This window comes from Cricetulus griseus, chromosome 4, assembly GCF_003668045.3.
Source record: "Cricetulus griseus strain 17A/GY chromosome 4, alternate assembly CriGri-PICRH-1.0, whole genome shotgun sequence".
In the NCBI taxonomy this organism is placed as follows: Eukaryota; Metazoa; Chordata; class Mammalia; order Rodentia; family Cricetidae; genus Cricetulus; species Cricetulus griseus.
The window spans coordinates 44544856-44572151 of NC_048597.1; the positions used below are offsets into that span (position 1 = coordinate 44544856).

At 40.3% G+C, this 27296-nt stretch overlaps 1 protein-coding gene and 1 long non-coding RNA gene across 3 annotated transcripts in view; one reads left to right on the plus strand and one right to left on the minus strand.

The window, feature by feature from the left end:
• Cd96 (CD96 molecule) overlaps window positions 1–15962 on the plus strand; it is a 72015-nt gene extending 56053 nt beyond the window's left edge. The window contains exons 10-14 of the mRNA XM_027412566.2: window positions 4675–4788; window positions 9535–9600; window positions 10392–10478; window positions 13134–13257; window positions 15294–15962. Coding sequence (XP_027268367.1) covers window positions 4675–4788; window positions 9535–9600; window positions 10392–10478; window positions 13134–13257; window positions 15294–15402 — 500 coding nt within the window. The 3' untranslated portion in view covers window positions 15403–15962. The remainder of the gene's footprint in view (window positions 1–4674; window positions 4789–9534; window positions 9601–10391; window positions 10479–13133; window positions 13258–15293) is intronic.
• On the minus strand, window positions 7523–27174 carry LOC103160587. Of its 2 annotated transcripts, XR_003484826.2 has the most exons (4): window positions 26960–27174; window positions 25507–25745; window positions 10335–10436; window positions 7523–9608 (listed from the first exon to the last, which is right to left on the minus strand). It is a non-coding gene; the product is annotated as an uncharacterized LOC103160587 (long non-coding RNA). The 2 variants fall into 2 exon arrangements; XR_003484824.2 differs by lacking the exons at window positions 10335–10436; window positions 25507–25745.
• Window positions 27175–27296: the final 122 nt, after the last annotated feature.

Here is a 27296-nt window from a genome sequence, read left to right on the forward strand (position 1 = left end):
GCCAGCTCCAGTTTCAATGAGGGAATTCTCGAGGGGATGAGGGAGAGTGTGATAGATCAGGACACCTGGTTGACATCCTTCTGTGAGAAGCAAGACCTCACTCTGTAAATACAAACTCAAGAGAAGCAAAAGTGAAACAGCTTTTGGTTCTGTAGAAAGGACACCATCATAAATAAGAGACAAAAATAATTAGCATACTGATTTGTCATGAAACAGATCCGGTTTTAAAGTTCCTGATCCCAAGAAATTGCTGCCCTCTTTTTCCCACAGGCTGGTACTCTAGTGAGTTACAGTCCTCACATTCTTTGAGCATGCTATTGGCTCAGGATACAAATGCCCCATCCTATTGGCTCATGATGCAAAGTCTTATCTGATGAGCATCCTGGGGCTTGAGACTGCAGTCTGCAGCTTTCTAGCTCTCAGGGTGCTGAGACTAGCTGGTGTCAGTTCCAGCTAGGACAGGGGGAGGCTTCGTGCTTTCCGATTATCTATGACTATTTGATGAGCTAAGCACACTCCGTGCTGAAAATTTAGCATAATGATTTATTATTTACATTTCTTTGGTTTCTGACACATGTATATAGGTGAATACAACTGCACGTACACACATGCATCCACATCCATGTACCACACAAGTACACACAGAGAGTGTGTAAAGAATTCTTGCAGCTCAAAACAACAAGATAAAAGACAATAGAATAAACATGTAAGGAATTCTTACAAGTCAACAACAAAAGCCAATAGAAAATGGAGATAACTCTTCATTTCAAATTATGAAACGCATCTCCTCAGAAACATCTAAAGAGTTGTTTTGTCTCCCTGAGAATCAAGAAAGTTGAATAAGGACTAAAATCAAAGTCGCTTTTTCTACATTGGCATTGTCAAGTGCTGTATTGCAATTATTACTTCCACATGCTGTTTATGTGAGCACAAGTTGTTATACTCTCTTCCCACAGCTCAGGCACAATGTTTGAAAGCTAAACAGAGACCAACCCTAACCAACAATCTTATTCCTAGTTATAGTCCTCTCCCACAATTTACTGTATACAGGAGAAATGAGTACAAATATTGGCAGAAAACTCCATTTATACAGCAAAAATTATGAATAATCTAAATGGCCATGGTCAATAGAACAGGTAAATTGCTATGTACTAGAATAAAATGCTGTAGAAGAACAAAAGATGAATGGAGAGCAGACATGTAGTAGCATAAATAAATCTTAAGTAGTCTGTGCTCAGTCTCCAAAAAATACCAGGCACAACATATATTTTCATTTAAAAAAATAAACTATTTAGCCAGATGTGGTAGCATACACCTGTAATTCCAGCACTCTAGGGACTGAAACAAGAGATTCAATTAACTATGAGTTTGATGCCACCATTGTTTACATGGTGAGTTCCAAGTCCACACATGTGGTATAGATAAGATTCTATCTTAGAAATTAATTAATCATAAATAACATAATTTAATACATGGATTAGTCATGGGATAAAATTATTGACTATGTACATGGTGAGTTCCAAGTCCACGTGAGATATAAAATTCTATCTCAGAAAATAATTAATCATAAAGAACGTAATTTAATACATGGATTAGTCATGGGATAAAATTATTGACTACATAAATTATAGTATTCATAACAGTATTATTAGAAATAATAAGGGACAGAACAAGTATACTTTCATTTATAACAACCCAAATCTATGTGTATGGATAAAAGTGAGACAATATTAAAGGGAGATAATAAAAAAAACAGGAGGATATTGAACAGAATGAAGTATTATGAAACCATCCAAAAGTATAGCCATGTTGTACAAAATACTCAATGTGTCTTATATATGCAAAGACACAAGTTTATATCCACACAGTGGATATAGCAAGGAAACATTAGTGACCCAGAGAAAGAAAGTCCACACTTCTATGGTGCCAAATGAAGGAGAGTTGTTTGTAATAAACTGCTAAAATTCTCCACCTACCTTAGTGTTTTATCATCCTTTATTCTTTAGACAGTCCTAAATGCAAGTGCCATGGACTCTTTACATTTACCTGTATCCTGTCCCTAAAGTAAACCCTGGACAAGTCAATGAAACACCAGTGAAAGAGAGACATTCAGATAAACGAAGGGACACTGTCTGGTTATACAATAAAAATTTTGTAGCAATAGAGATGAAAGTTTATTGAGGGTGTTACTGGAAAAGACAACTCTAAGACACATTTATATTGTGCATATAGTGCATATAAAGTATTTCATATTTTAATTCTCACCATACCTTTCAATGTGTTATCTTTTTCATTATTTTTATTATTTTTATAATTATACTAGTGTATAGGGTAAGATAGAACATTGACCTAAAATGTTTGCCCTCTTTCTCACTGCCCTATGTATCCTAACATCTACAACAATGACAGTGCTCATCAGAGAGTGAATGAGTGAAAAGATAATTGCATCTGGACAAAGACGACGACTCAGGAAGACACACAGTAAAATGAAATGACTGACTTAATTGGAAGTTTGAAGTTTATTTTTGAGACAGTTTAATGGAGCCCAGGCTGAGGCTGACTTGAATTGAACTTCAGATCCTCCTGCCTCCATACCTAGGTCTGTCTCCTGCCTCCACTTCCTGGATGCTGGGATTACAGGCACACACTGCCATACCTAGCTAGCTCTGTCAGTGGTGGAGCTGTGGATCAAACCTAGGGCTTCATGCATGTTAGGCAAGCACTCTACCAAAATGAGCTACATCCTGAGCCTGTAGTCATATTTATTTGCATTGTTATTATATTATGCTGTGTTAGGGAAAAGGGCACAGACAGAAGAGGGGAGGAAGAAGAGGAGGAAAGGAGGAAGGGAAGAGAAAGAATGGAAAATTCTTCCTGTCCTGCACACCAGCATGAAGTAGGGCATAGAGGTTACTGATATGTCTTTATCCAGATAGTTGTTTCCCCACTAACCAGTAACCCGCATCAAGTCAAACTACAAGTATAATAACATAGCTGTTGAGAACAAAGCAACTCCTGGTGGGTTGACTTGTCTCAGAGAATGAACAAGACCAGAGAAGTCTCTCCCTGAAGCTAAGGCAGGGAGGTTTTGTAGATCTTAGATGAGGGATGATGGTGTGTCAGCCAGGAGCTGGGACTGCCAAGTATGGTCAAAAGCTAAGCCATTGGATGGGTACTTGGGTGGGCTGGTCACCACAGGAAGGTGGGTTGGACTGGTTGCCAGAAATGTGGAATTGAGTTTTTGGTTCCATTCCTTTCCATTTAGTTTTTCAGTGTGGGCGGGGGTTTTCCAGTTTGTACAGGGGCAAGCCGGAAGTTCCAACCGTACAGCTAACCAATGCAGTTTTTAGCTCAGAAACTAGGAAACAAAGATCCCATGCTGCTGTCTTGCTTTATAGTTTATGTGCCGCATTCTTAGTCTTTTGATACAGTTCACAATGAAATGAACTATGATGGTCTTTCATGTTTACTGTTCTTTGCCATTTGAAAACTTCATTTGTCCAAGGACATCTTAGCAGTGTTCTTACCCTAAAGTGGTCTCAGAGGGGACTGCCATCCATCAGACAAAGAATGTTTCACTAGCAGTGAAGACTCACATTCTCAATACTGCATGAATAAGATGTGATCATTTTCTCTCCATAAGTTTTAAAGAAGAAAGAAAAAAATCTCCTGCTGTGGGTAGCTCTATTTATAATCATTCACAGAAATCCATTAGAATCTAACAAGCTGAAATTGAATGCTCACTCCTCAACTGTTTTGAAACACATTGCTGCCAGTTGAATTGGGCTGTAGTGCGACATGCAATATTGGATGATGCATTTGGCAAGATTCAGGACAGGCGTTGGTAATGGGATTTTTTTTTCTCCTCTCAATATGCTTATTTCAATAGATTTATGAAGTACTTACAGGCAGAAAAAATGATAATGAATGGTTTCTGTGTTTCTGGGTCCTTTGCTGCTTATGAACATGGTCTTGGGAGATTCACTTTATGGGCCTCATACATATTTAAATACCTCTTCCATTTTTATTGCGTTGTATGTCTCCCCATTTATAAGGATATGCTTGAATGCAGTCTTTTGCTGTCATTTGTTTATTAACTTAATGAGATCAGGCCAGGCTTAAAAGACATTGGGATCTAATCCTACTTCAGCTTCCAAATTTCTCAAGATCTGGAAATAAAATGTGTATTTTACTTTAAGCACCTATGAAATGGGAACACCCTGATGGGCCACCTTCATACCCCAGTGGGTTAAGTTAATGGCATCTTGGAAGACATGTTCACCCCAGTGCTCAGGCCATCAGGCCATGGAGTGGAAAATTGAATCTTAATTACTTTCTTCCTGAATTCCCTTGCCATTCACCTGGTCCAGTGAAGCTTAAAGCTACATCGAAACCAGTCAATCTGAGGTAAACAAGCAAAAAAGCACTTTGGGTCTCCAGGGGCCTGAAGCATCTCACTCACTCCAGGACATCCATGTATGACGTTTTCATGGCCTGAGCCTCATAATTACCATCGCTGACTTTAAAGGGAGATTTCATTGGCTTTTGTTTGTTTGTTTGTTTGTTTTTGAGGCACAATCTTTGTTGGGCTCACACCAGGACTCCTTTAGTCTTGAGGACCTTTGTGAACTTGCTGATTTTCTTCTCCATGTCCTTTTCTGCCTGTGTCTCTAGCTTCAAGAGCTGCTTCTTCTGATCGTGGATCTTGGCCTACTCCTTCCATTTCTCCTGCAGAATGGCTGTCATTGCCTGGTACTTCCCCTGGACCTCAAGAGCCAGATGCCCCAGGTGAGCAAACTTCCTCAAAGGCTTCCATTACACAACCACAAGGGCAGCAGGTACCCTCGTCTGCTGTTTCTTGTCTTAAGACAGAGGGATCCTATCCAACACCTTGAGGCATTCCAGGGCAGCCAGGCCTCACTTGGTCTTGTTGGGGAGTAGCATATCTCATACAGTGTGTCAAAAAAAAAAAAAAAAAAAAAAAAAAAAAAAGCAGTTTGGGCTCAGAGTGGTAGGAGCCTCGGAGCCTCTAACCGGGTTGGTGTTCAGCTTTTGCAGAAAGTCAAGATACTTTAACTTGTTTCTGTAAAAAATTTCCAGAAATGTCAATGCCCTCTCAGCACACAACCACCAGCTTCCAGCCCCCACAGTTCCTGCTTGGCCACAATGGCTTCGAGGCTGTCGAGGAGATAGCCTCAGCCTTCCAGGACTAGAACCTGCCTCTCCACCCTCTTCACTAGCCACCTGGGAGACTATTGTTCTTAGACCATAAATCAGTTAACTTTCACATGTTATGTCACTTTCTTCAGTTTTACAAATGTACATTTTTTTAACTCTGCCTCTAGTCCCGGCAAGAATTTTCAGATTCTTGGTATTCATAAATCCTAACGGTTGCACAGCATTCTGACTATGCCCCTTAGGCAGGGAGGGATGAGAAGGCTAGAGCTGTGGCACATTTGTAATCCCAGCACTCAGGAAGATGAGGTGGAAGCATCAGGAGATCTAGACTCTCCTGAGCTTTGCGGTGAGAGCCTCTTGGAGAAACAAAGAGGGCAGAAGGTGACAATGAGGGACTGAGAGACAGTGGTGACAGGATCCTGCCATGTCAGAACCTCAGGGAGCTGGACAATGACCCCTGCAGTCCTCCTGTCCCCTGTTGGTTCAGCTGTCTAAACTCAGCATTTCTGTACTCCACTTCTAAAGTCTTACTCTAAGCTCACAGCTCATTCTACTCCCTCTCCTCAAAAGTATTCTCAGGGTTAGGGTTAGGGAAATCTATGGGGCCTCTTGTAGTAGTACAGTACTTATCCCTAGCATAGGAATAGACTTTGGGAGCCCATTTCGCATAGAGGAATACTCCCTAAGCCCAGACACATGGGGGAGGACCTAGGCCCCATCTCAAAGGCTATGATAGACTCTAAAGACCTCCCATGGAAGACCTCACCCTTCCTGGGGAGCAGAAAGGGTATGGTATAGGTAGGGTGTTAGTGGGGGGCAGGGGAGGAGGGGAGGGAGAGGGAACTGGGATTGACATGTAAAACAATCTTGTTTCTAATTTAAATTAAAAAATGGAGGAAAACAGAGGGAATAAAAGCATTGTTACTTACCACCCCAAACCCCCACCCACCCCACCCTGCCGCGCCACAGCTTCCTCTGAAGTCAGCCTCAAGTGAAAATGTTACTTCTCTGATTTAAAAGTTGACTTTTTGTTAGAATGTCATCTCCTCTAGCCACAAAGACTGTGAGCAGCATCTCATTTTTATGATTGGGAACCTTGTGAGGGTCCCACCTGTGGACTAGCTGGTCATGGCCAAACTGGGCACAATAGTTAGCACCACTCTGTGCATTCTAGAGACAGGAGTGATGCCATATCCAGACATATTCTTCTTGATGGGAAAGGCAAAACAGTAGACAGACTTCCCAAATCCCTGTATCTGCTCTCTGGATGTTCTTTGCCACCTCAGCAAAAATCAGGGACTTAAGGATACTCCCTTAGGGAAGACTCAACAACTGAGAAACAGCTCATTAAACGTCTACCTCCTAAGTCAAGCATAAGTCAAACATGCCTATAATACTAGCACTTGGAAGGTGCCAACAGGAAGACCAAGAGTTCAACGTCGTCCTAAACTATATAGAAAGTTCAAGGCCAACATGGGATTCCTGAGACCTTGCCTAAGCAATAAAAGTAGGGAAAGTCTTCTGTATGTATAAAAACTATGCAAAAATTCTCCCAAATACTCAGCTGACACGAACAAACATATAAGAATAACAGAAATTATCTGTAGTTTCATCAAAAGAACTGTACATATTATAACAAAATATGGCATGTGTATAAAACGCTTATATACTAGGCTGAAAAAATAATTTTAAAAAATTAAATAAATACAAAAGTATTTTAAAAGAACTGCAAAATTTCTAATAATAATGAACTTTGATATGATTCTAAATAGCTCTAACTACAATGGTAAGCAGTTGCTAATACTCCATAATTTCCCTGACAACCGTCAACAGGACTTAAGTGGAAAGCCACAGATATTGTACCTCGTGAAGAAGTAGGATGCACTGCAAACTATTAAGCCCTTACTATAGGTGAGAAGTACCCTTTCCTGCTGAGCAAATTTTAAGAGTCACTCAAAAAAGGATATATGAACATACTTGAGATTCTACAACATAGTCTCTCTATGTTCACAGTTGTGGCTGATGCTGGTTTTGTACAAGAGAATGTTATTGGTTACCCTACTGTTTGTTACTCCCATCTCAAAGCCATGCCCATTTGGGGTTTTGGTGAAAAAAGATGCTTAAAAAGATTTAAATGGATATTAGCTCATGTATTTCACAAATATGATGAGGCCTCAACACAGATGATTTCAATCAAACCAAGAACTCAACATCATTTTGCTTGAGAGATAGTGAAAGAGAGGCAACAGGATCACCACAAATGTGAAGCCAGCCTGGTTTACACAGAGAGGTTGGGAGCCACATAATGAGAACAGACAAAATAAAATGGGTAAAAATAGCTCTCTCCTTTTCCAAAGTGAGTTTTATAGTTTAATATTATTATATAACATGGCTTATTGTAAGACAGTTACAGTTGTATAAAAAGAAATGTTATTGAATCATCAATTTGCATAATTTTAAGTATTGCTATTTATATAACTTATGTGGATTGTGGTGATGCTCCTTGAGTTTTGTATCAAGCTTGATTTTTCATTTAAGAAAAAAATCAGTACCAATGAGAAAAACTTCTATCCCACATTTAGTACAAAGCCTATTAGTGTTCAGTGGTTACTAACTACTATAGAATTTTCTTCATTGGTTCACTGATAATAAACATGCAGTGAAAAATATTTTTGCTTTAAACACAGATTTCTCCTAAATAGATAGCAACTGTTCAACAATTTTTACCTTAGCATAAATTAATGTATCCCATCCTTTCTTGCAAACGTACTCTGAAAGGGTACTAAAAGATGCCAGGCTATGAAAGTAAGAAATTAAAGGCAACATTATATTCAGGGGAAAAAAAGAAGCAAGTTTACCAAAAAAAAATCTGCTGCCTTCTTTAATTTGCCCAAATTTCCATAACTGATTTTTAATTAGTCATTGTTCTTTGTCAATGGAATCACTGTCTAACAATACCTTAAACACACACACACACACACACACACACACACACACACACACACAAATGAGCTTAAAGCAAGTGATCAGTCCATCATCTGTAGATCTCGGCATTCTGTCCAGAACAAAAGAGTCATCCAAGGTCAGAGGGCAGGTTGAAGAGTTTTAGTGATGGTAGATGCAGCTTCTGCTTGTGCCTTTCATCAGTTGCTGCTGCTGTTGACATGAAGAGGAGATAGCAAGAAAGCAGGGGCTAAATGTTTTTGTTTCATTCATTCATCTGCTTAGCTCTTGGCACACTCTAAAGCCCTTACCTGGAAGCATTACAGTGGTTGTATTTTAAATGGATAGGTATAGAATGTTTCCATTGATGGCAACCACACACCTCTGTGGTTATCTTCCTTGATGCTTGTTTTCAAAGTCAGGCGTATTCCAAGAAATGGGTCTTTCTTTCCAGAGATAGAACAATAAACAAAACTGAGTTGACAGATCTATTTCAAAACTCATATTTGTTGCCATCCACTCAAGGCAATGGCTTGCCTCCAGGTTTCATACATATACTGTGCCAGGGCTAACAAGGTCTGTGGCCATAGAAGTCTGTTAATTCACTTTTGATGCAGTTCAGTGTCCACAGTTGACTGGAAATGCCAGGGACCCACAAACACGAATGCCTTTCTTCCTTCTCGAATGTTCCAACAAGGCCTTTAAAGTCCTCCTGATATGTTTACTTGACAAAAGCCACCATAACACATGAGAGTTTCATTCTCTTCCCATGCTTCTCTTAGGGATGAACATGAGAGCCTACTCTCCATGCCAGAGGAGCTGTCTTCCATTCTTTCATCCTATTTTTAAGGAACCAAGTCAATCCACTTTCATACTTATGGGAGAATAAGACCACAGATTTTATAAAGAAAATGCATGTCTTTTCTCATAGCTCTAGAGACTGGAAGATCAAGATCAAGATGCAGGCAATTGATGAAGACTTCCTTGCTTCACACATGTCCTCACATGCCAGGTCCTCACATGGCACAAGGTTGAAAGACTGCAGTAGATGCTCCAAGAAGCCTCTTTCACAAGGGTCTTAAGACCATTCATCAGGGAGAAGCTCCTGTAGTGTATTGATCTCCTAAAGACTCACTTCTAATGCTCTCATATTGTCAACATTATTTAGAGGAGGCAACTTTAAACCTCAGCCGTGACAGTCATTGAAACTTTCCCAACTAGAGGTGTTATGTAAAAACCATAAGCATCTCCTCAACTCCCACTGTGTGGGAGCAATCAAATGGCCACTGCAAAGCTAATGAATAAGATTATTTTAAGTATTCGTTACTGTACCTTTCCCGGTTGTTAGAATCAATTAATGATAATGAAAAAAATACAATTACAAACACTGACTCTGTGTATCTTCTTTCTTAGCAGTTTCATGGATACCCAGTGAAAGGCACACTTCAACCCCCTCAGAGGCAAGCTTGGCTCCTCAAGGTGAGTACCTGGGAAAGACAGAGTGACACAGAAGACAGTGTTATGCTTAAGTGGACCCAGATGGAAAACAAGAATGATGAGATGCCAGTCACAGGCACTGTGTTTTAAAGAGCTTCCTCGTGATGAAAATGACAATGAACAGAACAAAAATCCTCCAGTCACTCAGACAAGACAGAAACAGAGCCTTAGGCTTTTTTTAGTTTGCATCAAAAGACATGTATATGATGACATTTTTTTTCCAGCTACACCCCTGAAAATGCTTCTCAATTTTTAATTTTCCACTGGACATGGAATGATGGGTCATTGTGCATTTGTTCATTTGTTACAAAAGAATTTCTGATGACCTTCTACTATACTGGAACATGGAGAATCCATATTTTGATTAGCTGAATCTTAACTAACCAGTGAGATTATGTCTGGAACCATATCTTCCCATGACCTCACCTATAGAATTTTAAAGCTACTTGTATTTTTCAGGGAGTTTCTTCAGCCATCCTTGTTCTGTACTTCAGAAGTGTGAAGACACTATTCCTTAAACTATCAGGAAAGTCCACTCATTCGGTAACTGTTAGACAAATCCCAGGACCCCAGCCTTGATGTACCTAGGTTTTTAGAATTAAATTTAATGTAGAAACATCTCCTTATCCCAGTCAGACTTAACATAGGTATGCTGAGGCCATTCAAATTGAGATTTTCCCAGTAACATTTGTAACTCAATTATGAGTTTATGTTACCTGATCATATTTAAATGGCTGTCAAGATGAATTTGCATGTTGCCTTTACATCTCCAGATGTCATCACTAGCACAACCAACAAACTTCCTGATGTCCCTATAACTGCAAAAGGAACAACTGAAAATGAGTACAGTCATATCACAAGTGAGTTGTTTGTCTTTTGTTTAATGTTTTATTTACTCAGTAAATAAAATATTTTGAGCACCTTTCCAGACATGCTGGCATGTGTTCGTATACAGTGACACTGGCATCCTAAAGACTATGGCCCATTGGAAATGACAAAAAACAATCACACAACTGAACTTATTTGTGACAAGAGTTATGATAAAGTGTTCTCAGAATCTAACAGAAAGACCTGATTTTACCTGGAGAATAGGAAATGCTCTAAGGTGATTATATTTTAAATTAATCTGGAAGAATAAAAAGGAATAAGAATTATCCCGTTGAAAAGTAGAAGAAACACTGCAGGCTTATGAAAACATTATTTGAGACAAGAAAGATTGTTGTAATAAAGAGTATTCCTGTAGCTAGACTAATAAAAATTATGTCAGTGCAAATGCAATTCCTTGTTCTACATCTTGAAAGAGCAAGTGATTAAGTGTAGTTTAAACCTTCACAGAGGTCAGGATTGTCAAGGCATAGGGAATAGTCAACAATTTCACACAGTGATGAGCATGCTCAGTTGACTAGAGAGCAACATAACCTTTCCCGTGGGTGGCCCTACAAATGCCCATCACTTGCAGCATCATCCCCCACACATCATGATGAAGAAACTGAAGACAAAGTTCTAACCAATAGCTTCATGATACTGGCTTCATGATCATGAGAGGCATGGTTGGAAAGGTTGAATCTCCACTATGGAATCTATGCTCAAAAGATGATTCATCTGCCTTGACACGAAACTCACTTTGAAACTTTTCTTCTTGCATTTTCTGAAATGCTGCTTGTAAAATGTTGGCTTTTACATGATTTCCAGATACAGCCTAGTAAGTTTTGATTTGAAGAAGAGAATTCTTCTCAGCTCTAGACTAATATTATCTGTATGCTTGGTCTCTTTTTTTTCTCATGCTACCCAACAGGTCTGTACCTATGAACTCTAGTAGAGACAAAGCATGATGCCTTTATGAATAGAACATCATAAGCTTCAAAGTTACCTTCAGTGTTTCCTATGGCCGGTTGAGGTGGGAGGGGTCATCAGCAAGACCAAAAATGTGTGTTATGTGAAAACGAAAAGCCTTTAGATTTAACCATAATGATCTACATGACAATATCATAAAGCTGTAGTCAAAACTATGTAAACATACAAAATATTGATAGCAATAATGTTTTTAGTGATGAAGGTCGAACTCGAGGCTTCAAGTAACTAGGTAACTCTTCAGCACTGACCCACAGTCCCAACCTCATGAAATTATCAAGTCAGTCCTTTAATTCCTATTGTTTTTGAAACTTTACTGTATAAAAGTAAATAATAAAAACTAGGAAACGAAGAAACATAAACCTTATCACCACCCACAAGCAACTTACCAATTTGAAACGGGGGAAAAAATCAATCTGGATAATTTATCTGTGTAATTATCTGTGTAAACTAATATAAATATGCCTAGAGTATGAATGCAAGATTACTCAAGGACCAGAAGAGGCAGTCATGGCCCTCAGAGAATTACTGTTACATGACATTGTGAGTTACCTGACACAGGAGCTGAACCTTTGAAAAAGCAGCCAGTGCTCTTAAGTACTAAGCCATCTTACCAGTCCCATGATCTGTAATTCTTACTAGTTGTTTTTGTGAATGCTTTCATGGAGGCTTAAAAATATATCAAAAGGTGGATTTGAGTCCAAGAAACTTGTACTTTTTAAGAAAAATTATGAATTTCTTAAGGTATGGTAGAGTGATTGCCTAAGCATTTGCATGGGTCCTGGTTTGATTCACTGGCAATGAATGAATGAATGAATGAATGAATGAATGAATGAATGAATGAATGAATGAATGAGTGAGTCTTAGAGTGTAGTTCAGTTGGTAGAGTACTCAACCAGCATTCAGTAAACCCTAGGTTTAATCTTCAAAGCCTCATAAGTTAGGCACGGAAGCACAAATCTACAATCCTCCTCTCAGGAGGTAGAGGCAGGAAGATCAGGAATTGAAGGATATTCTCTGCTACATAGTGACTCCCAGGCAACCTAGAATACATTAAACCCTGCCTCAAAGACAACAAACTGTATGTCTAAGAAATTTTGCTCAAGTGTTGTTGGAATAACAAACTGGAAATAATTTGACCAACTAACATTAAGAAACAAATTAAATTAACTACAGTACTGGAGAATTAACCAGGCATATGACATAAAGAGATGTATCTCTATACATTTCCATGAAAATAAATGTGTTTTAAGAGGCCTGGAACAGGATAATATGCAAGGATGCACCCATTTATAATATATGAAATACATATTTGTAATATAAGGAATATATTTATAATATATCAATATATATTTATGACACACATGTATATATGTCTATGTCCTTAAAGTCATAGAAAATTGCTGATAGGATTCTTAATCAACTTTTACATTGTCATCTCCTATATAAAGGAGTGTATGGTCATATTCAGTGAACACCTTATAATCCTTGAGGAAAATATGTCTCTCCCATATGAAACGTTAATATTTTTGTGACATCAATGATCATACATGGCAACTCATGCATGCTGAACAAGCATTCTACCCCTGGGAAGCACTGAGCTACAGTGTTTTTCCCAATGCCAACATTTGACACTAACGTTCATCTCTTTCTGCCCTTTTCAGATATAACTATTAGTAAGCCCAGAGATGGAATGTCCTGGCCTGTGGTTGTAGCAGCTTTGCTCTCTTTCTGCACAATATTGTTTGGGCTTGCAGTAAGGAAATGGTGTCAGTACCAAAAAGAAATGTGAGTATATTAAGATATGCAGAAACATCTACATTTTCCATCATAAAATATTTACTTGATACAAAGACTACACGGCATTCCTCTCATAATTTAACTAGCAAGTGAAGTTTCTAGAAGATCAGAGAGAATATACAGTTTTCCCAGGATCACTCAGTGTATGCTTGACACACGGATCCTGATTTCGTCTCCCTCTCTGCACTGGCTTACTTGGGTGGAATAACATATCCTGTGCACAGGTCAGGTGGCCTGAAAGGAGAACCAAGGCTCTCCTTGCCACAAAGCTAAACTGCTTGTCTATTTTAATCTTCATTGTTTTTTTTTTCATTTTCATGGATTTTTGAGCTGAGTGGGATCAGCTGGGCCCAGATGCTCAAGTGGGAAATTGAGTAAGAGAAGTAATTTTTAAGAACTTGCCAGCTGCTCTCCATCAGAGTGGGCTTCTCCCATCCCTTCTCCATTTTTTGGCAAGATGTTCTCTATGCAGCAACCTCCCTTTTCTGATTCAGTTGTTGGGGATTAGCCTGGACTAGGCTGTGACTACAGGAGAGCCCACAATGCACAGCGCTGATCTCCATGTGTTTGCTATCTTATATAACAATCATCACTGCACAGCATCCTCTTCCCGGAGTATCCCTGAAGACTGTAGTAGATACACCCAACAGGCATCCTGCCTACCACAGGCATCCCAGAAAAGCTATGAATGGGTCCTAACACATTTGAAGATGGGAAGGAACATCATGTCACAATGTCAAAAGTGAACGCTCCTGCTCTATAACTATGAGAAACAAGTATTTCATGCTAATTGAAAACAAAATCAATATTCTGTTTGTTTTTAATCCAAATCTGTACATTGGACACTATATGACCATAAGAAATTCATATTTTTTCTTAAAAAATATAAGTTTCTTAGACTCAAATCCACATTTTGATATATTTTTAAACAGCCACAAACAAGGTAATGAGAATTGCAGATTATGGGGCTGGAAAGACGGCTCACTGCTTGCTTAAGAGTACTTGCTGCTCTTGCAGAGGACCCAGATTCATTCCCAGCACCCGTGTCTTCTGATAGCTCACAACCTCATGTTACAGTTGTTCTGATTGCCTCTTCTGGTCTTTGAGGGTACCTGAACTCATACCTGGCATACACATAAAAATAAATCTTTTTCAGTTAGGGATATTTATGTTAATATAAATGGAAGTACAAAAATACTGGGTTTTTTCAATTATTTTCTGCATAACATATATGCATATAAAGATAAAAATATACAAAATATTCTCTTTCTCTCCCCTATCCTCCACATTCTCCTCTTCACTATTTCTCTCTCTAAATTGAGATGCTGTTGTGCTACTGTGAAATAGAACTTTGCACAAAGACAACTTCAAGCGTGCATTATCCCCCCCAAATGAACCCAGGAGTACAGGAACACCTCACTTCCCACTTGTACCAGATCCTCACTGTGTCCACGCGTGTGTGCATAAAGGCTGAGGGTAGAGTTGGTGAAATTACTATTTGAAAAAGTCCTTGAATTTTATGTTCCTGTCTCTGGAGGAATGTTCTACCCATGTAAGAGTAAAGCTCCTTCCATTAGGAGGCAGTTGCCATGGAGATTATGGGATCTAGTTACAATACTTCACTTTCTGGCCTGCTTCTCTTAAGCAAGTGCCTTAAAACCTCTATGCCACAGTTTTCTGTCAAAAAGTGATTATAATTCTTAGGTACAAAATAAATGAGAAGCTCAAAACCACTTTGCAAACTATAAAACACATTAACCATATATGTGTGTATAAACCCATATTAATTAAAATGGCAAGATCATTTTCAGAGTTAAGCTGCCAAAAATTCTAAGAAGATAGAGTATATCTCTTCCTCATCAATATATCTCTAATGTCAAAAAAATACCATCTCTTGGGTGGATGCAAAGGGACAGGGAAATGAGTAGGATCAAGAAATATGATGTAAAGACACATAGAATAAATAAACATAAAAAATACCACCTCGTATTCTCGGCACTGAAAGAGAAATGTTTTCTTCCCAGCATGGAAAGACCCCCACCTTTCAAGCCACCACCGCCTCCCATCAAGTACACGTGCATTCAAGAACCCCCTGGACATGATCTGCCTTGTCGTGAGATGGAGGCACTGTGAGCTTCTGAGCTTTGCCATGCAACAGCCCACTTCTGCAGTCTTGCTGAAAGATACACCTTTCTGTACTAGCATCATCGCCAAGCAGCCGAGCCTCTGCTGCAGCTCAAGTGAATGCTGGAAATAAACGAGCTCCTTTCCCAGCACCTGTCCTCTGTCATCTGCACACACTTGAGATGTAAATGAGAGTTCCAGCAGTGGTTCTCAACCTGCGTGTCTCAACCTCTTTGGCAAACCTATATCTCCAAAAATTGCCTACACTATGACTCATAGCAATAGCAAAATTACTGTTATGGAGTGGCAATGAAAACAATTTTATGGTTGGGGGTGACCACAGCGTGAGGAAGTGTATTCAAGGGTCGCAGCATTAGGAAGGTTTGAGGACCACTGTGCTAGAGGAGAAAGCAATGCTTCCAGCCAGGGCCAGTTCTAATGACTCACTCACTTGCTTATGTAAGAGGTACACATCCAGATGCTGTCATTTTTTAAAAGTGCACTCTTTCCATGTTTTATCTCAGTGTTCTGACTGGGGGAGGACAGCGATTTTCAGCATATGCTTTGTATTGGTTATTTTTTTTTTTTTTGCTATAGTGTCCAAATACCTGACAGTAAGCAATTTAACAAGAGAGGCTTACATCATGACCTGAGGGATGCAGGCCATCAAAGAGGGGAAGGCAAGGTGGCAGGGTCCTGTGCCAGCTGCTTGTCACATGACACTGGCAGAAAAGAGAGATCTGTAACCTCCCCTCTCAGATCTGCCAGCTAGATCCCATGTCTAAAAGGTTCCAGGACCTTTTAGAGGACCAATTGGATAAACAAAAGCCTGTGAGAAACACTTTACGCTCAAATCATAAACATGCCCATACAAATCTTCAATATGTTTTCTGTCATCCTGAACTAGTTGCCAAAATTGTGATCCTCTCTGACTTTTGTCACATTCCCTGAGAAAATTCTGAGACAAAAATGTCAAAACCATCACAGTAATTCCAAATGTTGGCAAAAGGTCTTCATATTGAAATTCTGTCACTCATTGTCACTGAAGGAAAATACATTACCCTGTCCAAGAACCGCATCTCCAATCCTCCCTGACCCTTCCTCTTCATCATGTTCAGCCCAAGCGCCAGCCTCATGCACCAGAATGGAGAAAGATTAAGGAGTTAAGTAGCCAAGAAACCAGCTGCCTTCTAGAATGAATGAAATTCATTGGTTCCTGGAGCTGGGTGGTCTAGTTCTCTGTTCTGACTGTCTACATACATGTGCGCATGTGCACACATGCACAAATGCATAATACTGCTAAGAGACGCCTACATAATTCCACAGACATTCCAGCTGGAGACTTTCCTGTTCATCCAGCCCACCTGCTTTGACTAGTCTTAAAACAGAAAATCGAGTGGATTGGAAGTAAAAGAGTGACCCTGCCCCTACCAACCTTTTCTGAAACACCTAAGCAGAATTTACAAAGGAAGAAGAAAAGTCTCATTAGTCAGGCATACACTGTGTTCAGAAGCATTTTACAACTGAGTAAATTACAGATCTCCCTTGTCACCTCCCACACTCCTTGCCCCAGGAGGGAAGAACAGATGTTGTTGACAGATGCAAACTCAGCAAACACAGAGTGGACTTTAGTCCCCAGAGGAGCCATTTTGTTCACTCATAATGTGCTTATCCCTAACTGCACATGAAAACAACTTCAAAGTTTGTGTTTTCTAATACTATCTAATACCACTGGAAATCCATTAAATCTTCGTCTCTGAGGAGTCAGGTGCCTGCATCAGCTTTCTCCATTGATTCACGTGGTCCCCGACAAAAGTAAGAACTACAGAACCAGTGCAAGTCCCTGCTCACAGATCAAAATCTCAGTCAGACACTTGGCTCTTGTGGCGGCCCTGTCCCATGCAGGCATGATCAACTTGTGACCCATAGGCTGTATTTATCCCATGATAGCTATGAATGTGACCCAACACACTCACTTGTAGATCACAGTGTCATGTCACAATGTCAAAAAGTTGGACACCTTGTATCTCCTTCAACACTGACCAAAGCTGGCTTGTATAAACCAGTATGGAAGTGAAGTACTCAACAAATTTCAGTGTAATTTGCCACATAGCAGCAGATAATTAATACAGCTTAACATATGGAAAAATAAACTGTGCTTTAATTATTCTCAGTTCCTTGTTGGTTCTCAAGTAACAAAAACTTGCCTCATATACATAACTCTTGGTCCATGAAATAATTATTTTTATTTAAACAACTTAATCACCAGTAAAGTATTTGCATTTTATTGTGGATTTAGTTTGTTGCTTTATTTGGAGACATGAATACAATCAGAGGTATCAAGATTAAAAAGTGGCAGATTTGGAGATACATAAGTAGCTTTAGTAAAGGGAGAGATGATTTTACAGTACAAAATAAGTCTTACGTAACTTTTAAGTTCTGTGACAGGTGTTTTATGGTGGTTCTCCTCTGAAGTGCTTTGTTTGGTCTTATTTAGTCTTGTTCTGGGCAGCATTTGCAAATTCATCTGTCATTTGACTAGAAAAAGCAGTCATTTATCTGCTTGTTCAGTCAGTGACTTAGAAGAACTTTTCATGGTCCTGCAACATAGAGGGTCTCAGGCACCTTAGTTAGTGCCGTGAGCTTGCCACTCCTTGTTTGAGCAAAATGAAAGTATCGGATGCACCTTGAAGTGTGTGTCAGTAAAACCATAGAGGCAGCCTCAAACTGCATCTCCATTGTCTTAGAAACAGAAGCAGAGCAGGGAGTGGTAGTCTATACCTGTCATCTAAGTACTCAGAAGGTGAAGGTAAAAGATCAGGAGTTCAAGGCCAGCTTTTACTACACAAAGAGGTTGCTGCTAGTCTGAGGAGCTATATAAAGAAGACCCTATCTCCAAGTGTGTGTGTGTGTGTGTGTGTGTGTGTGTGTGTGTGTGTGTGTGTGTCTGATCCAGTTAAGTTCTACAGAAGTATCACTGTTTTAACTCTGTAGTGTACACACGTCTTCACCAGCGTCTTCATTTTCAATAAGAGGAGCCCATGTAGAATCACCTTATCTTATATAACATTGTTATCCAGACATAGCAATCCTCCCATCTCCTTGCACCATTATCACACCTTGACCATGATCTTGGCTATATGATTTTTTTTGATCAGTGGAATATCATGGCATGACCAACTCAAGGTGAGAAAGCTGAATGTATGTTGGAATTATACTCTTGTTTTTTGGATTGCTGTGAGACATTTATAAGATAGCTTGATAATATCAAGAACAACATGAGAAGCTCATGGTGCAGATCAAAATCAATTAAGCCAAGCTCTAGCTAGACCAGCCAACTGTCTAACCTATGACCTCACGGGGCATATAAACTAAGTATATGCATATTATAGAAATTTTATGATTGCCATATAACATTATTATCAGCAAATGTCTGAGTTTTGGGACAAAGAATAGGCCCAATTATAAAAGAACTCTTTCTCAGATTCAGCCTAATTTTTATGTGAAGAAGATATGGCTGGCCTTAAAAAATTCACTTTGTTTTCTAAGTCTTTAAAATCATAGGATCTTTGATGAGGATGGACAGTAAAGGTCATTTTACGAATAAAGAGGGAAAAGATCCATGAGATTGATGTGCCCAAGGACATCACATCTGGAAAGTAACACCAAAATGGTGTTACTTGATTGCTTTCATACCCCTTTTTTATTCTTACTACAGAGACAACCTGTTTCATATAGGTTTAGATTATTAGTGATTTTTTAACTGTCTAAACAATATATTTAAAAAATTGTCCCAGGAAACAAAACAGAACAAATACAGAACCAATTGATCCCCAAGGATGGATTGGCCTAGAAAGAAAAGGGAAATGAGTAGGTAATAAAAAAAAAAAAAGTAAAATCAGAAGCTGAACAGAAAGTCTAGAGAAGTTTACCAAGCTCATGGGCAATGAAAGGTTGTTTCTCAGAGGTTCCAAGCAGTGGAAGGTCTTGGAGGCAGCTTTACCTTGAACCTGAAGGCTGACTCTGCAGAAACAGACTATCCCCTAGGCAGGGCTGAAAACTGTGTGACTAAGCATTTGACAGTGGCAGTCACCACTGTGCCAGAACGACACAATGAGAGTCCTCCGGCAGGAGCAGCTGCACTGGCAATTGAGAGTTACCATCTCAGGAGACAAGCCATTAGCCAGCAGAACTGGGCTGATGCTCCGCTAGAAACACAGGGCGAGAAAGTGGGTTCTGCTCCAGCTCCCGCAAAGCAGCTTCTTCCTAGATACTGTGACTGCTAACAAGGCTGCATGCTGCATCAGGAAGGCATTGCCAGCAAGTAGAGAATACCACCTCAGGAGCCGAGAATACTTCTGAAAGTTATTCCTACTATCTTTCATGTGCAACTCTGATGAGTGTTAACATTAGTTGCAGGAAAATTAACATGGGAACAACAGAATCTACCACTTGCTCCCCAGTCAGCCTCTCAGAACCCTTTCATCACTGTTAACTATTTGTGGTGTTCCGTGTGTGTGTGTGTGTGTGTGTGTGTGTGTGTGTGTGTGTGTGTGTGTGTGTGTGTGTGTGTGTGAGTGGTATATGCACACATGTGTAGGTGTGCATGCCCATGCATATGCATGTGGAGGCCAGAGCACAGTGTTGGGTGCCTTGCTCTGCCACTCCCCATCTTACGTTTTGAGATAGTCTTCTACTTTCACCTGAAGTTGGTGTTTGACTAGTCTTCCTACCAAGCTCCTAAGGTCTGCTTGTCCTCCCACAACACCAGAGACACAAGCATGTGAAGTTATACATGGTGTCTAAGTTTTGGTTTCTGGTACTGTGATAAAGACCATGACCAAAAGCAGCTTAGGCAGGAAAGGGCTTATTTGGCTTCCACTTCCACATGAGTCAATCACCGAGAGAAGTTAAGACAGAAATTAAAGGGGAACCAAGGAGCAAGAACAGAGACCAGAGAGAAATGCTGCTTACTGTGACTTGCTCAGGTGATTGTCTTACACAGCCCAGGACCACCTATCCAGAGCGGCACTGCTCAGAGTGGGTTGGTCTCACCTACATCAATTTAGCAATTAAGAAAATGCCACATAGGCTTGCTTCTGAGTCAATGTGATGGAGGTAATTCCTCAGCTGAGGTTCCCTCTTTCTAGGTATGTCAAGTTGACAACTGCAGCTAATATCATTGCTATCAAGGTTGGGAAGGTGGGCACATTCCTGTATTGCTGAAAATAATGCAAAATGGCATAGATGCTTCTGAGAGGTACTTGACAGCATCCAACAAAACTGTGTTTCCTCTTCTCCCTTGGCTTGGCAATTCCTCAGGAGGACCCCTCCTGAGGCTCTCCATGCTGACAAACCATATAGACACAGCTTATTCTTGGCATCACTGGCTGTACTCAATAAGTACTGGAGACCATCTGCATGTCTAAACCATGAAAAATTAGTTGGATAAACTATTATAAATACTTAAAATGGAGTAATGTTGTGCTTGTCAGCTTCTTGTTTGTATGACAAATACCTACAATAATAAACTTGCAAAGGAAAATGGCTTGTTTTGGCTCACAATGCTAGAGTTTTCAACCCATCGCTTCTGGGCCTGTGGTGTGGTAACACATCATGGCAGGAGCATGCAATATTCCAAGACTGCTCACTCTTCAGCCAAGAGTCACAAGAGAGAAAGAAAGGGGAACAGGGAGACTAATGATTTTTGAGCATACTCTCATGAGACGTTACTAACTGAAAAAGGCAAAGTACAAAGCATGTATTGTGTGTTATCATTATGTAAGAATGAAGGAAGAATAAGAGAAAGTATTAATATCATGTTGCATCTGTACTTGTAATGGTTCAGCTTGTGAGTTTTCAACTTTACAATTGCCGGTGGTCATATCAGAAGAGCAGCAAGTGACAGCTGAAGTTCGGGAGATCGGCCCACCAGGAAGCAAAGCACTAATGGGTGACTCTCCCACAGCAGGGCCCCAAGGGCTTCCACTCCAGACTGTCTCTTGCTACTGCTGTGCCTGTTCATGTTTGCTGCTGCTATTTTTCTCTGGTATCTGGCACAGTGTGAACTCGTGGTGGGAGGGGGATTCCCACTGTCTTTAATGCAGTGTGATTATCTCATGGAAATATCCTGTTCTATTGGACATTTTTACTTGTGGATTAGTATGAAGATGATTTCCTTTTAAGCTGTACTGTTTAAAGTGTTGCCCCTTACCCCTGATAAAGCAAGGCTCCCGAGGATAGAAGAATAAGGAAGTGAGAGACTCCGGATCTGTGACCCATAGCCCTAGCACAATCCCTGAAAACCCCAGCCCTGAGCCCAGAGTCAGTGAAAGAAACACACCCTGGATTTGGGACCCCAGCTAGCAAAAGAAACACTTTATTCCTGAACCCAGGGCCAGAGATAAACACCTGACTCCAAAACCAGAACCAAAAGAACACACTTTGGTCCTAGAATCAGAACCAGCTAAAGAAATTTGCCCCGGCCCTAAAATTGGAGTCAAAATGAAAGAGAGAGAGAGAGAGAGAGAGAGAGAGAGAGAGAGAGAGAGAGAGAGAGAGAGAGAAACACAGTTTGGCCCTGAAATCAGAGCCACCTCTGCCCCTGACACAAAACCAACCAATCCCTGAGCAGGAAAAATGGATCAATCCCTGAATAGGGAAGCAATCTAGAGGCAGGACTCCCCACAGACCTTAAGCCTAGGGAAGTAGTAACCCCCAAGTCTAAAGACATACCATAACCTTTTCTGGACCTTAGCCCAGAGGGACAGCCAATCCCAAGCCTGTAGACTTGGAATTCCCCTCCTCCCATAGGAGGGGGCAGCCAATCACAAATCTGAAGTCTTGGAATTCCCCAAGCCTTCTCCTCTATAAAAAACCCCTCCCCATGCCACTCAGGGTTTCTCCTGCTCTGCTGCTCTTGCTACTGTTGCTCCAGGTGGGCAGAGCAACCTGAGTCAAGTTTTAATAAAGACTCTCTGCTTTTGCATCAGAATGGGTCTCGAGGTGTAATTTGGGGATCCAGACTTTGAGCATAACACTAGGACTTAGAAGTTTCTCTTGAGCAGCCATATGGACTATAAATTAGGTTAATGATTAAGAAAACAATCAAACCCCAAGAATTAGCTCAAGTTCTTTCTGATATTAGGAAATGAGTTCATTGGTTTTGGTGCAGCATAAAACTAAAACAAAGCTTTTTTAAACAGTTGAGTTCATGTAACTAGAAAACAAAGAATCGGATGGTTAGTTAAGATAATTGGACAGGACTCTAAAATATGAAAAGTGAAACTAATAACCTGTTTTCCCAGTAATTATAAAATTTACTGCTGATGTAAATGGCTATGGCTGAAAGGCCCCTGATCTATGAGAAGTCTTGTTTTTCACCTGTAATACCTAAAATGTTTAATCATGTAAGTGATATGAAAAAACATGTTTTTGTTACATGCATTCATTGTAATCATTCACAGGATTATTTCCATGAGATAATCAGACTTCATTAAAGACAAGGAGAACCCCCCCCCCACACACACACACACATGCATTCACACCATGCCAGATCTTGGTTACCAGAGAAAAATGGCAGCAGCAAACATGTAAAGACACAGTAGTAGCAAGAGACACTCTGGAGTGGAAGCCCTTGGCACCTTGCTATGGAAGATTCACCCATCAGTGCTTTGTTTCCCAGTGGGCCAATCTCCAAGTCAATTGCCACCTGCAGCTCTTCTGACATGGCCGCCAGCATACAATGGTAATTTTTTAATTTCATCATGGGGGGGAGGTAATATATATTCATTTGGAACTTATTTCAGACTTTGATCCTAGACTAGTAATACTCAGTGTGCTGTTCTCTGATGACACTGGTCTGCTCCAGTTAGGTGCCATGCCCAGTGAACTGCAGTCCCGGATAACAATGAAGACTCTATAATCTGTCGTGATGGCAAGGCAGCCTGTTTAGTATGTTAGCTGTGATGAGTGCATTTTGAAATTGCTTTATTCCAATTGAGTGTGTGCTTATTAGGAGGTAAGCTGTTTATGTACACATATGTTAGCAGAAGGAAATAAAAAAAATAAAACAAATCATGGGGTTGGTTATCTGTAATGGTTAAGGATAGACATGGAATGAAATGGGAAGCAATGTTTATACTTCTCTGCATAATTTTATTTGAAAGAATTGTTATTATCTGACCTATTCAAATAATACAATTAAATACAGAACAAGGAAAGCAAGCAAGAAAACTTAATGAAAACTGAGACAGACTAATTTACTTGTATTTCAGATAAATACCCCAATCACAATGAAAAGAAAGAAAAAAGAACTAATCGAAGAACTTAGCAGACTATACTAAATTACATAGTCTCATTTTGATGTAGAGTGGAGGTGAGAGACAAATGGGAAAAATGTAAACAAATCTAGAATCATTTGTAATAGGGTTTATTTTTGTTTGGTTATATGAGCAAAGCAATTTCTAAACTACTTTGTATGTATAATAGAACTGAGTGAATATATGAATATATTATTGTGGAAAGTCCACATTCTCACACTGGGAGAAGAAACTGATAATTGTGAAATAAGGACAGGTATATAAAAAAGCAAACCTCTGTAGATACAGGAATGGGTTCATCCTAGAGTCAGTATGAACTCATTACTTCTTCCATAATGTGTATGTGTATGGGTGTGTGTATTTACCATCATATGTGAATGTGTTCAGTTGAAAATATTCATGGATAATACAGCTGGAGGCCCCATAATGTTCACCTGTTAATGATGCTGCTGTTGTTAATCTTAGTCAAATCTCGTGTGTGTGTGTGTGTGTGTGTGTGTGTGTGTGTGTGTGTGTGTGTGTGTGTGTGTGTGCCTTATGAGAGCTGCTGTGCATGTGATGGTCAGAGAACAGCCTCTGGGAATCTGTCCTCTCCAAATCCATGTGAGTCCCAGAGATCCAGAGATCAAACAGGTCATCGGACTTAGTGACAAGCACCTTTTTCTGATAAACCACATCACTAGCCTCTAATATAGTTTTTTGCTTAAAAGACCTAGAATTTCTCATAGAAATTGGTATAAGTAGACCTAGAATGTCTATTTGGAATGATATCAGACAGTAACATAGTTCAAAAATGCTGGAGTCTATCAAAAGCATGAAGGCAGCAGCCTGAAGGGACTCCATCAGCTGGTGTTAAGGTAATTTGAACACCAGCATAATTAAGAATAATAATGATAAAAAAATACTGAGTAAAACAAGGATTCATAAGTCTCTTGCCAGTCAGTTGGTTAGGGTCTTTTGCACAATTTCAATGAAAATTGTGTATGGGCAAAGGACAACTTCCTCAGGTGTGGTAGTCACTCAGGCTACTGAGTTGTCATGGCTTACGGACTAAATTAACAGACCTAGAGGCTCAAGGCTCTGGATTCTGAAAAACAGTGACAAGTGATAGTGCTTGGTCCCTCAGAAAGGACTGGTTCTTCTGAGACCTGTCACACAAATCGTTGCCAATAACAGGCAACAGACATATAGGCAGATAAGCAGGTGGAGTCCTACAATAGAGTACTCAAAGTAGACTGGGAAATTGGGGGGGGGGAGCGGTCCTTGAATTCCAAGGTTCTCATTTTGTGGTCATCATAATAACTGAATTATTCTAGAATCATTCATGGGTGCTAAGCCACGGAGGAAGTCTGGGTGAAGAATAGGATATTTTTATGGTTTCTGTCTTCCTGTGATGCTCTTTAGTGTCAACCGTGGAGGTATCAAACAACTACCTGACCACAATAATGTTTCCACACAAGGACACTATTCCCCTCCGTCTGCCTGGGTGGCACACATCCCCATGCAGTGTAAGGACAGAGAAGGAAAACACTAACTCCAGTCACAGATAACATTGGACACTTGGGCCAGGCATTGGTGGCACATGTCTTGAATCCCAGCACTCAGGAGGCAGAGGCAGGCAGATCTCTGTGAGTTTGAGGCCAGCCTGGTCTATAGAGTAAGTGCCAGGATAGGCTCCAAAGCTACACAGCTGTCTTGAAAAACAAATAAAATAAAGGGAAGAGGTACTTCCAGTCTGTCTTTGCAACGACCAGATATCTGATAGAAATGAATTAAAAGAGTAACGGCTTACTTAGCTCATGGGTTCCAGTCTTCAAGCATAGTCCTCGGCTCCAGTGAGCCTGGGCCACATGAGGCAGAACTTCGTAGCAGTGGGAACAGTTGGCTGAGGCTCTATTCATCTCATGGCAGACAGAAAGAATAGGAGTTGTGAAGGCATCCACCTCCTCCAGCTAGTCCTTACTGCCTGAAGGTTTTAGAGCATCCTACAACAGGACTACTAGCTGGAGACCTGAGCTTTGATAGAAGAGCCTGTGGAAGGCATTTATTATTCAAACCAGAACAGAGGGGGATTATATTTTTTCAAAAATGTCACTGCCTAAAAGACAAAGAAAGGCTCTAAAAATATTTTAGAGCAAACAAACAAGCAAAAAAAACTAAAGAGAAATGATAACTACAATACCTGACTCCAGCCAGATTGTCTACTAAAAGGGGAGATACTATAAGGGCGAATGATGAAAGAAGCTGAGAACAACACAACGTGGGCTGAAGACTTGTACTGCCAACTCAGCTGTTGCTATGCTAAGAGGACATTAAATTTTATGAAATACATATCGAAACATTGAACATTAAAGGCATATATGCATACACACAATCATCACATGGGTGTGTTTGCATGTGTCTGTGTGCACATATACAAACATACATGTCCACAGCAGGAGAAAAGGAGAAAATGATAGTGGGGGGAGGTAAATTATTTAAAACAGTTTAACCTAGGAATAGGAAAAGACTGCCTTGATTTATTATACAGTTTTCACATTTCAATTATTTCCAAATACAAATTTGGTTTGGTTTGGTTTCATCCTAAGATAGGGCTGTCAACATGCTACCTAGGATAGCCACAAATGTGTAATCCCCCTGTCTCTAGCTCCCAAGGCCTAATAGCAAATGTAAATAAAAGGTGCCTGGGCAAGCCCCTAAGAAAAGAGGCTTGTTGATTCACAGTCTATTTTTCCAACACCAACATCACAAGTCCAAAACAAAAGTCGGTTTCTCAGGGCTGAGCTTTCCAAGAGAACTTTCCCTTTTTCTCCAAGCATGGCTTCATGAGAAAGTTCAGAAGGAAATGAAGGAGGCTTTATCTGACAAGTTGACTCTTTTCATTTCATTTCTGAGTCTTGTTCTGCCCTAAGTCCTGGCTGGGATCCACTAAAACTTCAATCATTTTTCTTTCTTTTTTTCTTAAGGAAATGAACGAAGTTCTTTGATTTTCCTAAAACTCTAGGGCAGACTTACCCTCCCCTATTAAACTATTTCAGATCAAAAGACGCTAAGCTGTGTCTGCCCAGATCTCACCCACCAGTGAGACCTGCCTTCTTTCTCCAAACCCTGAGGAGGTGCTTTTTGTTGCCTCCTTAGTGGGAACTATGGAAACAGCACATAGTTTACAGCGCCCTGCAGCAAGATTCCCACACACAGAGAGGGCAGCGGAGGCAGCTGCCATTCAGAGTGCCTGTGATACTCACATGGAGCTGAGGCGGCAGCCTCGACAGCCATTTTCTGTTCGCCTCCTCCTGGAGACCTTCTTAGTCAGTGCTCCGTTGCTGTGAAAAGCGACTAATTGGGGCTTGCTTACAGTTTCAGAGGAAAGTCCGATCTCATTAGGCAGGGAGCATGGCAGCACACTGCAGGCACTGCTGGAGAAGGAGCCAAGACCTACATCCTGATCCACCCGCAGCAGGCAGAGGGAGAAGCTGAGCCTGGCTTGGGCTTTTGAAACCTCAAAGCCCATCTGCCGTGACACACTTCCTCCAAGACCATACCTCCTAATCCTCAAGCAGTGCCACTCCCTGGTGACTAAGA